Source organism: Dipodomys merriami, unplaced genomic scaffold (assembly GCF_024711535.1).
Source record: "Dipodomys merriami isolate MVZ:Mamm:240054 unplaced genomic scaffold, mDipMer1.0.p SCAF_142, whole genome shotgun sequence".
In the NCBI taxonomy this organism is placed as follows: domain Eukaryota; kingdom Metazoa; phylum Chordata; class Mammalia; order Rodentia; family Heteromyidae; genus Dipodomys; species Dipodomys merriami.
This window is the reverse complement of record NW_027202738.1, coordinates 2,604,522-2,620,511: the sequence shown is the minus strand read 5'-3', so window position 1 is coordinate 2,620,511 and position 15,990 is coordinate 2,604,522. Positions and strand designations below refer to the sequence as shown.

The following is a 15,990-nucleotide window of genomic DNA, read 5'->3' as shown; positions in this document are numbered from 1 at the left end:
GGGGGGACAGGTCAGGGCGCCGAGCGCGGCCCGGCGGCCGAGGCGAGGGGCGAGCCAAGGACACGGCCCGCGCGTCTCGGGACCCCAGGGGCGGACTGGACCCCGCGCAGACCCCGGGGCGGCCCGCCGTGAGCCCCGCTGCCCCCCACGTCCGTGGACGGCGAGGCCGGGGAACCCGGCGGCAGGGAGCCCAGCCCGCCCGGCCCCGGCCGGGCCGCAGCGCGCAAAGCGCGGGCGCCGGTCTCTGCTGCGCGGGCGCGCGGGTGCGCGGGCGGCCTCGATCCGGGTTCCTGGGACGGCGCGCGTGGGGGGGCGGGGCCAGGCGCGGGGGCGCGCGGCGCGGGGGCGCGCCAGGGGGCGGGGCCGGGCCGCCCGCGCCGCGCTGGGCGCTCTCGGCCAATGAGCGGCGTCCACATGCCGCGGCGGCGGCGAGAGGGGAGGCAGCGGCCGATAAATGCTATTAGAGCAGCCGCCGCGGAGCCGTCCCCGACGCCGCCGCCGCCGCCTCCTCCGCCGCCGCAGTATCCGCCGCCGCTGCCGGGGGTGCGGAGCCGAGGGACCCCGCGGGCGCGCCGCACTCCTCCCCGCCGCCTCGCCTCTCGCTCGGTTCCGCCCCGAGGGGTCTTCCCGGCGCCCCCTCCTCCGGCCCGGGCGGGGTCGCGAGTCACCTCAACGGTGCGGAGCGGGGGCCCGGGCCGCGGCCTGCGCCCCGCGGCGGTTGAGCCCCGAGCAGGCCCTTCCTTCCCCGGGGGTCGGGGCCGCGCGCGGGGCGGTTGTCTGAGGGAGGACCGCGGGTGATTCAGCGCCGGGCCAGGCGGAAGCGGCCCGGGGCGGCGGCGAGCAGAGCGCGCCCGGGCGCCCGGGGTGGCACGAGCCCGCGGCCCGAGTGCGAGGCGGAGGCGAGGAGGCCGCGGGGACGGGAGGCGAGGGCGGCCGGGCCCCCGCAGCCATGGAGAACGCGCACACAAAGACGGTGGAGGAGGTGCTGGGCCACTTCGGCGTCAACGAGAGCACGGGGCTGAGCCTGGAGCAGGTCAAGAAGCTCAAGGAGAGATGGGGTTCCAACGGTAGGTGCCGGCCGGGCTTGCAGCGGCCGGGAAGATGGCTGACCGGGCTCCACCTCGTGGGGCTCGGCTCGGCGCCCGCCGACGGCTGCGGGCGTTCCGCGTGCCCGGCCCCGCGAGGGGGAGAGGGGCCGCGGGCGGGCGGGGGCGCCGGCCCGGCCTCCGCGCCACCTCCGGGGTCTCGAGCCCTTGACCTTTCCCCGGGCGCCGCGCGCCGCGCGCCGCTCGCCGGCGGCCTCGCGCGCCCGCCCCGGTGGAAGGAGGACGTGTCTCCCGCTGCTGGGTTGAGCCCAGCGAGGTAGTCTCCTGATTTTCGGCCGATTTCTTTCGTTCTGTTTTGTATCGGATTTTTGTATTCTGCGCCCTCCTCCACCCCTCTTTGTTTTTTTGAGACAGGGTCTGTCCTTGTAGTCAGGGCTAGCCTCGAACTCTCTATGTAGCCAAGCTGGCCTCGAACTCTCGATCCTCCGTCGGTCTCTCCAAAATGCTGGCATTGCAGGATTCCAGCCGGTTTACGAGGCGTCTCTGGGGTTGGGAAATACGCTGGCCGTTCTTGTCCTACCCGAGGTTCGCATCTGGAAGAAGCGATGACCTCGCTGAAACTCTGCTTGTTTCAGGAACCGTGAAATATTTTACCATCGGACCTAAGGTCACTGAAGATACTGTATTTTTCTTGAAGTATCGTCTTTGGAGGTTTCCTGTTTTGGGGGGGGGTGTTGGACATGCATATATCAAGGTGTCTTTCAAAGACAGTAGCAGTTAAGATATTGGCGATTCCTTTTTAAAAGATAATGCTAAATGTCTTTTTTTTCTTCTTCCCCTCTTGACATGTGACCTGATGAATTCTACGTTCTGCAGAGTTACCAGCCGAAGAAGGTAAGTAACCTTAACATGTTATCTGTGCAAGTCTGTGTGCCCATGTTGTGGTGGCAATTGACAAAATATGTTTATTTCTAACAGGAAAAACCTTGCTGGAACTTGTGATTGAGCAGTTTGAAGACTTACTAGTTAGAATTTTATTGCTGGCAGCCTGTATATCTTTTGTAAGTATAAAGAAAAATTATTATTTTTTCTTTGCCTCCTCCCCAAAGCTAAAAGTATTGCATATATAAACCAGAAAGCAAATAATGCCCATGAAGTGAAAACCATTCAGAGATGTGAGCTGTGCTCCATGCTTAGAAACAAAAATTTGTATTCTTAAAATACAAATTCAGAAAAATAGATGCCTGGCATTTATAATACAAAATTTATTCCTGAGTGTGCAAGGTCTTAGGGATCTTTGTGGTTTACTAGCTTTTAGTAGCAAAACATTTTTTATTGGGAGGCCTTTTTGTTTGGGGTTCTTCCATTTGTTATCATGCTATAAGATCACACTAAGGTGATGTTGGGTGCTGTAGTCTGTAAATAGAACGTACAAAAGGAATATTCCAGTTGCTTCCCCTGCCTGGTAGTGGCAAGGTGACAGTTGTTCCTGACAGTGACAAGAATGATGACAGCAGTGATGGCACCACTGTTGACCAAATTTGGTCACTGACCTTTAAGGGGGAGAAGGGGATATTATGTATCTAAATTGGACCCCTAGGTTGAGTGGTTCCTGGAGTGAGTGTACAAGATGCAGTGTAGTTGCTTCTAAATATTAAGAAAAAAAGCCAGCTTAGTGTTTTCCCTTGTTCTGTATGTGTTTCCATGCTTGAGTCCTGTCTGGGTTGCTAAGAAACTCATGAAATGCAAGAACTACAGCAGAAAAAGGGCGATGAAAATGGCTTGGGATATTTTAGATTATTAACATTTTTTTTTCGGTTCAATTTTTTTTTAATAGCGTTTTTACCCTTGGATAGTTGACTTGGTAGTTTTCCTAAAAATGGTCATGAGTGGGCACTGATGTTCTGAATCTAGCAACATGAGGGTGCCTTTTGTATTCAGTTCTTTCCTTTCTTTTCTTTTCTTGCCAGTCCCTGCGCTTCTTTTGCTTAAGGCTAGCACTCTACCACTTGAGTCACAGCACCACTTCTAGCTTTTTGTGTGTATGTGGTACTGAGGACTCGAACCCAGGGCTTCATGCATGCTAGGCAAGAACTCTACCACTAAGCCACTTTCCCTACTCTTGAATTCTTACTAAAAGCTGATAGGAAGGGGGGAAGGGAGATCACACAGTGCACAACTTTTTTCAAATTGAGCAAAATTGACATGCCTACAAGGTCTTATTTTTGTATAGTTAGATGTGCATAAGTCTCAGGGACTTACAATCTTGTCTTTATAACAACTATATTAGAGAGATGCTATTTTGAGAACTAAATGAACAAAGCAGTTGGAATTTATCTGTCAGGTGAAGGAAAGACGACTTTTATGCCTTTTGGGATGGGGGGTCAGTTATGGGGCTTGAACTCTGAGCCTGCATGCTCTCCGTGAGCTCTTCAGCTCAAATCACTCTACCACTTGAGCCATAGTTCCACTTAGTTATGCCCATTTTTTTGAAGTAGTGATGACAAGAGGTCACCTTTGTGTACATAACTTGTGCCTTGAGACTTAATATGTCATATTGGCTAAGTGGTGTGTAGCCATTAATAATTCAGTTCCCATGAACCTTTTCTGTGGTTTTCATTGAGTAATGTTGTCATAGCATACTATTTAGCATACTGAATCATTTACTCTGTACTTCACATGAGGTCTTTCCGTGGTTTAAACAAAACAATAAGTGACTACTCTTTTGCCAGTTAAATGAGTAGCGCTATTTGATAAACTGTAGTTTCAAAGCATTTCCAAAATAAATGATTTATTTGGGTATATTTTATTTAGGGTTTATATTTATGCTGGGCTTACATAATTCTGAAATAGTCTCAACTTTGGCAGTTAAATACTGGTTGGTGTTCACTAAGGTCATGAGGGAGCTCTTAGAAGCGAATCAGCTAGTGTGTATAAGCCAAAGGTAAAATAAAGTTTTACTGGATTAATTGTTATAACTTGAAGCAGTATGAAAGTAATGCCATCTGTGTGGCATAAAGAAGCCGCTGGCTAAAGCAGTTGGCCATTTGGGTTTTATAGGCATCTTTTGAGTGGTCAGTGATTTGTTAGTGAGTAGAATTTGTGATGTGTGTTAATTTTTTTTTTTTTTTTTTACTTTGAAGTAGGAGTTTGTAGTTTAAGCATTTTCAAAGATTAAAGTAAATGCTATTTGTGTGTGTGTGATACAACATAGCCTATGTAGAGCTGTTTTGGGGTTGAAATTTGAGTTTGTTTTTAGTAACTACCACTTGGAATTACTCAAGAAATGAGCTGTTATATTTTTATTATATGGGTCAATAGCTAAAGAGTGGGTGCTTAGGGAGTACATTTTCTGTAGTCCGCATTTAATTTGCTTGGGCTTCTTTGATTAAAAAGTTGTGGATAAAAACGAATTTTGTAGATTTCCCCATGGGAGAAGTTTGCCCTTGGATGTTGTTCTTGACCTTTTCACGCTTCACCTTCTCTCAGGAAAGACCCGGAGTCTTGTGATGAGTGCATATCTATTGCCTTAACGGGAAAACATGGCCAAGGAGAAATCGGTTTGTTTTGCAGAAGTGAATTAGCAGTTGTTGAGTATATGTAATACATCTTTAGATACAGACTGCTGGGGTTATTTCAAATATCAAACCAAGTAGTAAACTGTTAACTGTAGTTAATATTTTGCTGCAGTCCATGAGATAGTTTTTTTTCTTAAAGTTCATGTGGATTAGAATTAAACTTTACATTTCCTTTTCCACATGGATGGTAGAAATCCCTTAATTTGATAATCAAGACTTATTTCACTATTTCATTCTCTTAGGTTAGTAACTTAAATACAACATCATACACTTGCCTCACTGCCCACGCTCTGCTTCCTCTCTGTCACTGGCCATACAGCAGTGAACAAAATGGATAAAGTCCCTTCCTTACCTGGAAAATAATGGAATTGGGAGAAAGTAAAGTGAGGGTGTTGTTACTAAGTCCTCTGAGGAAGAGGTATTGGATAGCACTAGGGTTTGGACTCAGGCCCTTTCTGCTGACTAAGAAGTGCTCTGTCCATGGATCCTCACCTCCAGCAGAAGGTGACATTGAGAAAAGACCTGAAGATTAGCAGCTTTGGGGCCATATTGGTCTGTCTAGCTCTTAAAATCCTCTTTCTGATGAACATTTGTGTAGGTATTTTCTACTCTACAGCCAACTGAAACTTTCTGGACTGTGGCACTTCTCCAACTCTTCGTTACATTTTAATAATTTTATTTTTGGGGGGGGGTCCGGTGGTGGGGCCTGAACTCTGGGCCTGGGTGCTGTCCCTCAGCTCTTCAGCTCAAGGCTAGTGCTCTACCACTTGAGCCACAGCGCCACTTCCGGCTTTTTTTCTTTTTTGCTTATGTGGTGCTGAGGAATCGAACCCAGGGCCTCTGGCATGCAAGGCAAGCGCTCTACCACTGAGCCACCTTCCCAGCCCACATTTTAATAATTTGTGCATGTGTGTTTGTCAATGTCTGAAATGTTCAGATTATTTCTGTTAGCATTTCAAAACATATGCAGGCTGGGAAGGTGGCTCAGTGGTAGAGCGCTTGCCTTGCATGCATGCATAAGGCCCTGGGTTCAATTCCTCAGCACCACATAAGCAGGAGAAAAAAAAGCCGGAAGTGGCGCTGTGGCTCAAGTGGTAGAGCGCTAGCCTTGAGCTGAAGAGCTGAGGAACAGCACCCAGACCCAGAGTTCAAGCCCCATGACCGACAAAAAAAAAAAAAATATGGAATCTGTTTATTTTGGTTTCTCAGAACAATATTTTAAAGAAATAATACATTATGTAGTGGTTGAATTTTTCTCCTGTTTTCATTTTTTTTTTTTTTTTTTTTTAATGGGATGAGGGCTGGGAAGGTGGCTCAGTGGTAGAGTGCTTGCCTTGTAGCATGCATGAGGCTCTGGGTTCAATTCCTCAACACCACATAAGCAGAAAAAGCCGGAAGTGGTGCTGTTGCTCAAGTGGTAGAGCTCTTGCCTTAGGCTAAAGAGCTGGAGGGACAGCGCCCAGACCCAGAGTTCAAGCCCCATGATTGACCAAAAAAAAAAAAAAAAAAAAAAGCATGAAAAGCCAGGTGTAGGTGGCTTATGCCTGTAATCCTAACTACTCAGGAGGCTGAGATCTGAGGATTGCAGTTCAAAGCCAGCCTGGGCAGGAAAGTCCATGAGACCCTTTTTTTTTTTTTTTTTTTTTTGGTTGGTCGTGGGGCTTGAACTCTGGGCCTAGGCACTGTCCCTGGGCTCCAAAGCTAGCACTCTAGCATTTGGGGATTTTTCTGTGATTAATTGCAGATAAAAGTCTAATGGACTTTCCTGCCTGGGCTGGTTTGAATTGTAATCTCACATCTCAGCCTTCTGAGTAGCTAGGATTACAGGCATGATCCACCAGCAATCAGTTTTGGATTGCTTATCAGTTAATTAAATTGGTTCATCTTCACCTGGGGCTGTAGCACATAATTCTCTGGGTTATTTATGATTTTGAGGCATTATCTCTAAACTATTCAGAAACGGTCAGGTATTGGTGGCTAATGTCTGTAATCCTACATACTCTACAGGCTGAGATCTAAGGATCGTGGTTCACAGTCAGCAGAGGCAGGAAAGTCTGTGAGACTCTTCTCTCTAATCATCAGAAAACTGGAAGAGGTGCTGTGGCTGAAAGTGGTAGAGTGCTAGTCTTGAACAAAAAGTTGAGGGACAGCCCAGGCCTGGAGTTCAGGCCCCATGATTGACCACCCCCCCCCAAAAAAAAAAAAAGTATTCAGAAATTACTGATTGTCAGTTTTTTTTTTTGGTCGGTCGTGGGGCCTGAACTCTGGGTCTGGGCGCCATCCCTGAGCTCTTCAGCTCAAGGTTAGAGCTCTACTACTTGAGACACAGTGCCGGCTTTTTCTGCCTATGTGGTGCTGAGGAATCGAACCCAGGTCCTCATGCATGCAAGGCAAGCATTCTTACCACTGAGCCACCTTCCCAGCCCCTGGTTGTCAGTTTTAACTAGATTGGATACCATGCTTTCATCTTCATGAGATTGGCCCACTAGCTTCTCATCAAGCAGAAATGAGTATGTGTCAAGTAAGTATAAGAATGTGCCGGAAGCCAGTGGCCCATACCTGTAATCCTAGCTACTCAGGAGGCTAAATCTGAGGATCCAGGCTCAAAGCCAGCCCAGGCAGGAAAGTTTGTGAGACTTCTCCAGTGAACTAGGAAAACTGGAAGTGGCGCTGTGGCTCAAGTGGTAAAGCACTTGCCCTAAGCTGAAGAGCTGAGGAATTGTGCTCGGGCCCAGAGTTCAAGCCCCTGACTGACCAAAAAAAAAAAAAAAATGCCTGTATTTCCTGAGCATAACAGTTAAAGGAAGGCCACCTAAAAGAGAAGCCTACTGCCTTGCACAAATTAGGATTCTTTGACACTTGAAATCCTATTCATGAAAAATATGTTTCTTTTTCTTTTGGTAGCACTGGGGTTTGATCTCACAGGCCTTGTGTTTGCTAGGCAGGTGCTCTGCCGCTTGAATCATACTTTTTCTTCTTCTTTGTTTCTTTAGTTTTTTCCTGATAGGAGCTCACCTTTTTGCTTGGTCTCAGACCACCATCCTCCTATCCCTATCTGCCTCCCAAGTAGCTGGGATCAGAGGCTGTGCAACCACGCCCAGCCATATGCGTTGCTTGAAAAGTGGAGGTATTCCTTGACACTGCTTGCCTTAATCCTTTTGCTCCAGCGGTTAAGGGATGTTGCTGTAAGTGTATCCCCCAGGCTTGGCTGCCGAGGAGGAAATTTATACCAGCTTTAACAGGGTGCGAAGCTTATCTAACAGCTGTTAATGCCTCACTGACCTTTTAGAAAGGCCCTAGTCACTCTTCAAGTTGAGCAATTTTTCTCCCCTAAGAGCTAATTAAGTTTCTTATTTCTGATATGCTCTCCTTGGCAAATGTTTGGAAGGCCAGTATCAGCAGCTGTGATCCTGCAGCTACCAAAATTTATGTCTTCCTAGAGAAATTTTCATTCTGGCATTAGGCCTGCCCTTACTGCAGGGACTGGCCTGTTGAAAGCCAGTGGCAGCACGTGTCACATTCATTCTGATTTTCTTCCGCCTCAATTGCCAGTGGTGATTGACATGTGTCGGGACATGGGTGCTGCTGCTTTTGTTTTTCCCCTGCTTTAATTTGTTAATTGAGTGTTGCTCTCTTGTAAAATTCATATTAAGCCTTGTTGTAATTGTCATTTTTGATCATTTGCTAGTTGTGCAAAAGCTTAACATTATTTAGTATTTGACTAAGTACAAATGTAGTCTTTATTATCATAAATCATGTCTGTCTTTTTTTAACTAAATAATGAAATATGGACAGTTTTAACTTTTTAAAGCAATGTTGGGTATGTTTGTTTAGCAAACCACACTTTCCAGATTGAATCTTTAGAATTGGCAGTTTCCATGAAGTTGCTACTGGTGATTGGCATTTTTCATTTTTTGGTTTCTGCTTAAATTTGTAACCATTGAAATTACTCTGGGTTTTAAAATTTTTTATGTGTTTGTGTGCCAGGACTGGGGCTTGAACTCAGGCCTTAGGCTCTAACTTGGCTTTTTTGCTCATAGTAGTGGCTCTGTTATTGAGTCACACCTCCATTTTCAGCTTTTTTTTTTTTCCCCCCTCCTGGCTAATTGGAGATTAGAATCTGGACTTTTCTGCCCAGGCTGGCTTTGAGCCCCATTCCTTAGATCTCAGCCTCCTGAGTAGCTGGGATCACAGGTGTGAGCCACTGGCATCAAGTCCATGCTCTTTATCATTATTACTGAGATTCTTTGTGTTCTCTTCTTGCCACTTTCATAATGGTTTGATTAAAAACAATATAGTGTGGTTGTTAATTTGTAGATTGGGGCGGGGGGGGGGAGCACTGGGGGGCGCAGATGGCCTTGCATTGTTCTCCAGGCTGGCCTTGGGTCATCAGTTCTCCCTCAGCTCCTTCCTTGTGACTTAAGTCATCTCTAAAGTGCCATGTTGCTAGATGCAATGTGGTTGATAACCTTCAGAATATATTCATCATCTCAGAATATCCTTGTAATTCTGAGTTGACTTTTGGTATTATCACTGAAAATAGGCCATTAATGGCTTATATACTACAAATATGAGTCAATGATCATATTAGTGGGTTTTGTTTTTAGTGTTTTTATTTTTGTTGGTCATGGGGTTTGAACTCTGGGGCTTGAACTCTGGTCCTGGGCGCTGTCCCTCTGCTTTTCAGCTCAAGGCTAGCACTTTACCATTTGAGCTACCGCGCCACTTTCGGTTTTCTGGTATTTTCTTGGAGATAAGAGTCTCACAGATTTTCCTGCCCAGGCTGGCTTTGAACCGCTATCCTCAGATCTCAGCCTCCTGAGTAGCTAGGATTACAGGCATGAGCCACCAGCGCCCAGCTACATGTTGGTTTTTATTATGAGTTTGTACACACATTAGTGTTATTTCATGTGATTATTAAATCAACACGACTGATGTTCACCTTTTACTTTAGTAAAATCAAGAGTTTAAAGTTTTATTTCTTTGAAGTTACGCATATAAAATGAGTTAGATACTTAGGTTTTAAACAGAATTACTACATCAAAAAATAAATTTCTCTCTTGTATATTGTTAAGAAGCTACATAGTTTGGACTCCCAAGAGTGATTATGAACACTATGAGCTGGTTGTTTATATAATAACATTTTGCCTCCATTTGTTTTTAGACAATGTAAGAAAAGAGGTTTTGTCTATCATAATTCCTTTAATGCCAACCACTTTTGTTATAACAGTGTCACTAAGCCTAACGACATAACAGTCTAATGCATGGCATTTTCTCTTCTAGGTTTTGGCTTGGTTTGAAGAAGGTGAAGAAACCATTACAGCCTTTGTAGAACCTTTTGTGATTCTGCTTATATTAGTAGCCAATGCAATTGTTGGTGTGTGGCAGGTAAGTGGTAATTTATATAGGTGATTTTTGAAGAAGCTGCACTAATCTCTCCACTACCTCTTTTTTCCTAATATGTTCGTTAAAAATAGATCTGTTGAGTGCCATTGTCTCATAGCTGTGATCCTACCTACTCAGGAGGCTGAGATCTGAGGATTGTGATTGGAAGCCACTATGGGCAGGAAGGTCTGTGAGATATTTTTTCCCCCCCTTTGATCGTGGAACTCTGGGCCTGAGCGCTGTCCTTCAGCTCAAGGCTTGAGACACAGCACTACTTCCAGTTTTCAGGTGGTTAATTGGAGATAAGAATCTCATGGACGGGCTGGGAAGGTGGCTCAGTGGTAGAGCGCTAGCCTTGAGCTGAAGAGCTGAGGGACAGCACCCAGGCCCAGAGTTCAGGTCCTATGACCGGACCCAAAAAAAAAAAACAAACAAAAAAGAATCTTCTCATGGACTTTCCTGTCTGGGCTGGCTTTGAACCGCAAGCCTCAGATCTCAGCCTTCTGAATAGCTAGCATTACCGGTGTGAGCCACCAGTGCCCGGCTGATCTATGAGATTCTTACTCAATTGGGAATTCTTTTTTATTTTTATTTTTTTTAATTTAATTTAATTTTATTTGTGAACATACTGTACAGAGGAGTTACAATTACATGGGCAGGATAATGCGTACATTTCTTACCAAGCATTGCAGCCTCCTCCTTTGTTTATCCTTCACATCCCTTCCCAGCCTCCCCCCTCCCCCCCAATCCCAATCCTTCTCCTTCTCCCCCTTCCCCCCCCAATTGGGGATTCTTCCTCAATTAACCAGCCAAAAAACAGGCCAGAAGTAGAGGTGTGGCTCAAGTGGTAGAACACCAGCCTTGAGAGAAAAAGTGACAGTGCTTAGACCCTAAGTTTAAGCCCCAATAATGATAGCAAAATAAAAAAATTCTATTGAAAGGCTACATGTATGTTCTTTTTTTTTTTTTGGTCGGTCGTGGGGCTTGAACTCTGGGCCTGGGCGCTATCCCTCAGCTCTTCAGCTCAAGGCAAGCGCTCTATCACTTGAGCTATAGCGCCTCTTCTGGTTTTCTGGTGGTTTATTGGAGATAGGAGTCTCACGGTCTTTCCTGCCCGGGCTGGCTTTGAACTGCGATCCTCAGATCTCAGCCTCCTGAGTAGCTAGGATTACAGGCGTGAGCCACCAGCGCCCGGCACATGTATGTTCTAATGAATGACAAACTATACCTTATACATACGCAGTTTTTACAATTTCTTCTCCATAGTAATAGTACCTAAAGAAAATGGATGGGAAAGGCTGGAAATAAATGGTGCTATGTGTATGACACTTGTGAGGCATGCACAGAACCCTCCACTCCCAGCACCACAAGGAAGAGAAGTTGGCACTTAGGATGCTGATTTAGAATGCTCACCTGACCCAGGAGTTTTTGAGACCAATCTGAGCAAAAGCAAGGAGAGAATTTTGTTCTTTTTGTGGTGGTAGAGAGCTCAGCATGCCTCAAATGTGCTATATTGAGTTCTCTATCACTGAAGTTTATCTCCAAAGTTTTTGTTTTAAGATAGGGTCTCAGCATATAACCCCAGCTGACCTTAAACTTGAAAACCTATAACCTTGTTACCTTTTTGTTATACGTGAGCTATATTTATATTTCTTCCAAGTAGACTGTTTTTGGTGTAATTGGTTTAAATCTATTATTATGTTTCCTATTCTCTGTGTTAACATGATTATGTGTGTGCATGCATGCCTAGGCACTTTCTCTGAGCTGTCTTTGCAAAAAATGCTCAAGGATAGCACTCTTCCACTTGAGCCATAGTTACACTTCAGGTTTTTTTTTTTTTTTTTTGGACATTGGAGTCCCATGGACTTTTCCTGCCTAAGCGCGCTCCCAGCCACGATCCTCAGATCTCAGCCTCCTGAGTACAATTATACACATGAAACACTGCCACCTGGCTAAGCGTGATTTTTTTTTTTTCTTTCTTTTTTTTGTCGGTCATGGGTCCTGAACTCTGGGCCTGGGCTTGTCCTCAGCTCTACCATTTTAGGCACAGTGCCACTTCCGGCTTTTTCTGCTTATGTGGTGCTGAGGAATTGAACCCAGGGCCTCATGTATGCAAGGCAAACACTACACTGAACCTCCTTCCCAGCCTAAGCATGATTTTTGATAGCTTCTTCTGCTCCACTCAATTAAAACTATCAGGGTGATTTTAATTATGATCTTTTTCTCAGAGTCTGAAATATGTAGCTTATCTCATTCAAATATGATTGTGCTTGTTTTAGTTGAGCAAAATAGAATACTCTGGAAACACCTCCATAACCTTGAGCAGCCCATTAGGTTCTACTTGATGTGATCTTGAAGGGTAGGAAGTGAACTATCATGATTTATAAACTTAGAGGGGAGAAAATCTTGAAGCTTGTTTCACATTTTACATCAGTTGAAGAGCAGCAATGATGATAATTTATTCTAATAATAACTTTTGCATTTAGACTGAAGGCCCTTTACAATATTGACCTTATAGTTAAATGGTCTAGTACTTGTTCATTGAAAGATGATGGAGATAAACTAAAGGAAATTTCATCATGAGATCCCCACATGTAACATCTGCTATACTTTTGCAGGGTTGCTTGCATTAAAAGTGAGGCACTCAGAATGGTAGCTTTGGTCATTCAGCTTTAGGCAAGTTTGAGTCCTTATCTCCAATTTCGAAATTGGGAAGAAAAACTGACTTAAGATTGATAATGTTAGTATCTGATGCTGAAAGTAATACATGCGTGCCTGGTGGTACTGCAGAGAATTCCTGTGATATCCTTGTCTTTATCATTAGAATGATAGCTCTTCGAATTTGTGACACCATATGATTTACTTTCAGTTCTTCTTCCATAGCATTTTCTGTGTGCTAAAACATGAAGCATTTTACTAAAGCTTAATGCTCATGACCCTTGTGTTGAGGTACTGTTTGCTTGGCACACCTAAGTGCTGTGGAGAGCCTCAGTAGAAGCTGCACTGATTTTTTTTTTTTTGCGGGGGGAGGGTCCGGTCATGGGGCCTGAACTCTGGGCCTGGGCACTGTCCCTCAGCTCTTCAGCTCAAGGCTAGCGCTCTACCACTTGAGCCACAGCACCACTTCCGGCTTTTTTCTTTTTGCTTATTTGGTGCTGAGGAATTGAACCCAGGGCCTCATGCATGCAAGGCAAGCACTCTACCACTGAGCCACCATCCCAGCCCCAGCTGCACTGATTTTCATGTGAGTGTGTGTGACTGGATGTGACAGTGCTAAGGACTGTAGTGTATACTTTGTAATTTATCCCCTTTTGGGGGGTGTGGGGAAGTTGTTTTTTGAGACAGTATCTTGTGGTATAGTCTAGGTTCAACTCAAACTCTGTATCCTTCTGCCTCAGCCTCCCAAGTTCTAAGATTACAGATGTAACTATCATCCTAGCTTATCTTTTCATATTTAAGTAATTAATTTTTGTGTTGGTATGGGCTTGAATTCAGGGTCTGGATGTTGTCACTGAGCATTTTTTGCTCAAGGCTAGTGCTCTATCACTTTGAGCCACAGCTCCATTTTTAGCTTTTTGGCAGTTAGAGATAAGAGTCTCATGGACTTTTCAACCTGGTTGGCTTCAAACCACAATCCTCAGATCTCAGCCTCTTGAGTAGCTAGTATTATAGGTACCTGGCCTAAGTACCCTTTTAAAATATTTATTGCCTTACACTGTGAATTAGTATAAATGTTACTAGTGTACTTTTGTCTTTGTTTCTTTTTTAAATGAAAGGAAGTCCTTTGGCTAGAACTTAAAAGTTAGAACTAGCAGATAGTGTTTGCTACTAACCTTTGGTTTCTTCTGCACAGGAGAGGAATGCTGAAAATGCCATAGAAGCCCTGAAGGAGTATGAGCCTGAGATGGGCAAGGTGTACCGCCAGGACCGCAAGAGCGTCCAGCGGATTAAAGCCAAAGACATAGTTCCTGGTGATATTGTAGAGGTTGCTGGTGAGTCTTCTTTCTGGATTATTAAATTTCTGAACGTAGTCCTTTTCTCAAAGCTATATATATTTGTTATTGGTTTTTGTTTTTTTTTTTTGCTAGTTCTGGGGCTTGAGTTCAGGACCTATGTGCTTGCTGTCCCTGAGTTCAAGGCTGGTACTCTACTATTTGAGCCACAGTTCAAGCCAGAGCCAAAGCTCTGGCTTTTTCATGGGTAATTGGAGATAAGAGTCTCACAGACTTTGTTGCCAAGGCTGGGAAATGATCAAATCAGGAAATTGATATAAACAGGAATCTATAAACCTCATTCAGGATTTACTGTCAATTTACTAGCAAAAATGTAAAGGAATTCTGGTGGTTATAAAGAAAATAGGTCAGAAGGGGGAAGGCTAGAGATAAAAAGGGACTTTTAATAGGCCAGGCAAGAAATGAGGGCAAGAAACAAGGGCAATAGCTTTAAGGATAACGGACATGGTGGTTTTGTTTGTTTTGCTTTTGTTGGTCATGGGGCTTGAACTCAGGGCCTGGGCATTGTCCCTCAGCTTTTCAGCTCAAGGCTAGTGCTCTACCACTTGAGCCACAGCGCCACTTCCTGCTATTTCTGTTTATGTGGTGCTGAAGAATGGAACCCAGGGCTTCATGCAAACACTCTACCAATCTATCTATCTATCTATCTATCTATCTATCTATCTATCTATCTATCCATCTATCTATCTATCTATCTATCTATCTATCTATCTATCTATCTATCTATCTATCTATCTATCTATGAAGCAGGTAGAGCCGGGCGCTGGTGGCTCACACCTGTAATCTTAGCTACTCAGGAGGCTGAGATCTGAGGAACGAGGTTCAAAACCAGCTTGGGCAGGAAAAGTCTGTGAGACTCTTAAAACTACTAGAAAACCGGAAGTGGCGCTGTGGCTCAAGTGGTAGAGCACTTGCCTTGAGCTGAAGAGCGCAGGGATAGTGCCCAAGCCCAGAGTTCAGGCCCCATGACCAACCAAAAAAAAAAAAAAAAGCAGGTAAAAAAGCTGCCAAGTGAGCTACACCTCCACTTTTGGGTTTTTGCTGGTTAACTAGAGATAAGAGTCTCATGAACTTTCCTGCCTGGCCTGGCTTTGAACCATAGTCCTCAGATCTTGGCCTCCTGAATTGTTAGGATTACAAGAGTGAGCTACCATTGCCCAGTTAGGAGCTTATTATCTTAAAATTTGCTTTACTAGCTATAATCTATTCAAGGAGAGATTGTATAAGCAATCTTGTGTGAACCTTAGAAGTAGCTACAGCACTAGTGCTAAGTAACATTCATTTGGCAAATAGAAATATGAAGCTAGTGACCCATAAATTTTGAAGCTGCATTAGTTTAGTGTTATCTTAATGCCAACAAAATATTTCTCTGAATTGATTGGTACCAAAAGTAGCAAAGCTATGTATAGTCTTGTAAGAAGTAAGACTCACTGTTTTTAGATTCTTATAATATCTGCAAATGTTATAAAAGTGATTCAAGCTATGATTACCAAAAAAGTTGTTTTTTGGAATCTTGGGAAGTTGCTATATGCCTCGGGCTTATTTATTGACTTCTCAAAGGCACTGTTTTTAGGATTGTTTAAAACAAACTTTATGTATCTTGGTAACGTAGGGTTGATGAATAGCACAAGGACATAAATAGCCTTAGATGACTCCTGTCTTGTACCATGCTCTGGAGTGATTTCTATTTTAAGATTATGCAAGTGATAGAAATGACACAATCTTAACAAAATCGAATATGCTTTGGAGTTTCTATAAGACTATGGTTTTAGGCCAGGCGCTGGTGGCTCACGCCTGTAATCCTAGCTACTCAGGAGGCTGAGATCTTAGGATCACTGTTCAAAGCCAGTCTGGGCAGGAATGTCTGTGAGACTCTTTTTTTTTTTTTGGTCAGTTGTGGGGCCTGACTTCAGGGCCTGGGTGCTGTCTCTGGGAATTTGTTGTTGTTGTTGTTGTTGTTGGTTGTGG

General features: G+C 44.7%; 1 protein-coding gene across 2 annotated transcripts in view; it reads left to right on the top strand.

The window, feature by feature from the left end:
- The first annotated feature begins 485 nt into the window (after positions 1-485).
- LOC138826397 (sarcoplasmic/endoplasmic reticulum calcium ATPase 2) overlaps positions 486-15,990 on the top strand; it is a 43,638-nt gene continuing 28,133 nt past the window's right edge. The window contains exons 1-5 of one of the 2 annotated variants that reach the window (XR_011371702.1): positions 486-1,067; positions 1,923-1,940; positions 2,025-2,107; positions 9,908-10,012; positions 13,863-14,001. Coding sequence is in view for 1 of the 2 variants with exons in the window: in XM_070021526.1 (XP_069877627.1) it covers positions 950-1,067; positions 1,923-1,940; positions 2,025-2,107; positions 9,908-10,012; positions 13,863-14,001 (463 nt within the window). In the remaining variant the exon portion in view is untranslated. The remainder of the gene's footprint in view (positions 1,068-1,922; positions 1,941-2,024; positions 2,108-9,907; positions 10,013-13,862; positions 14,002-15,990) is intronic. The other variant, XM_070021526.1, reaches the window with a different exon arrangement.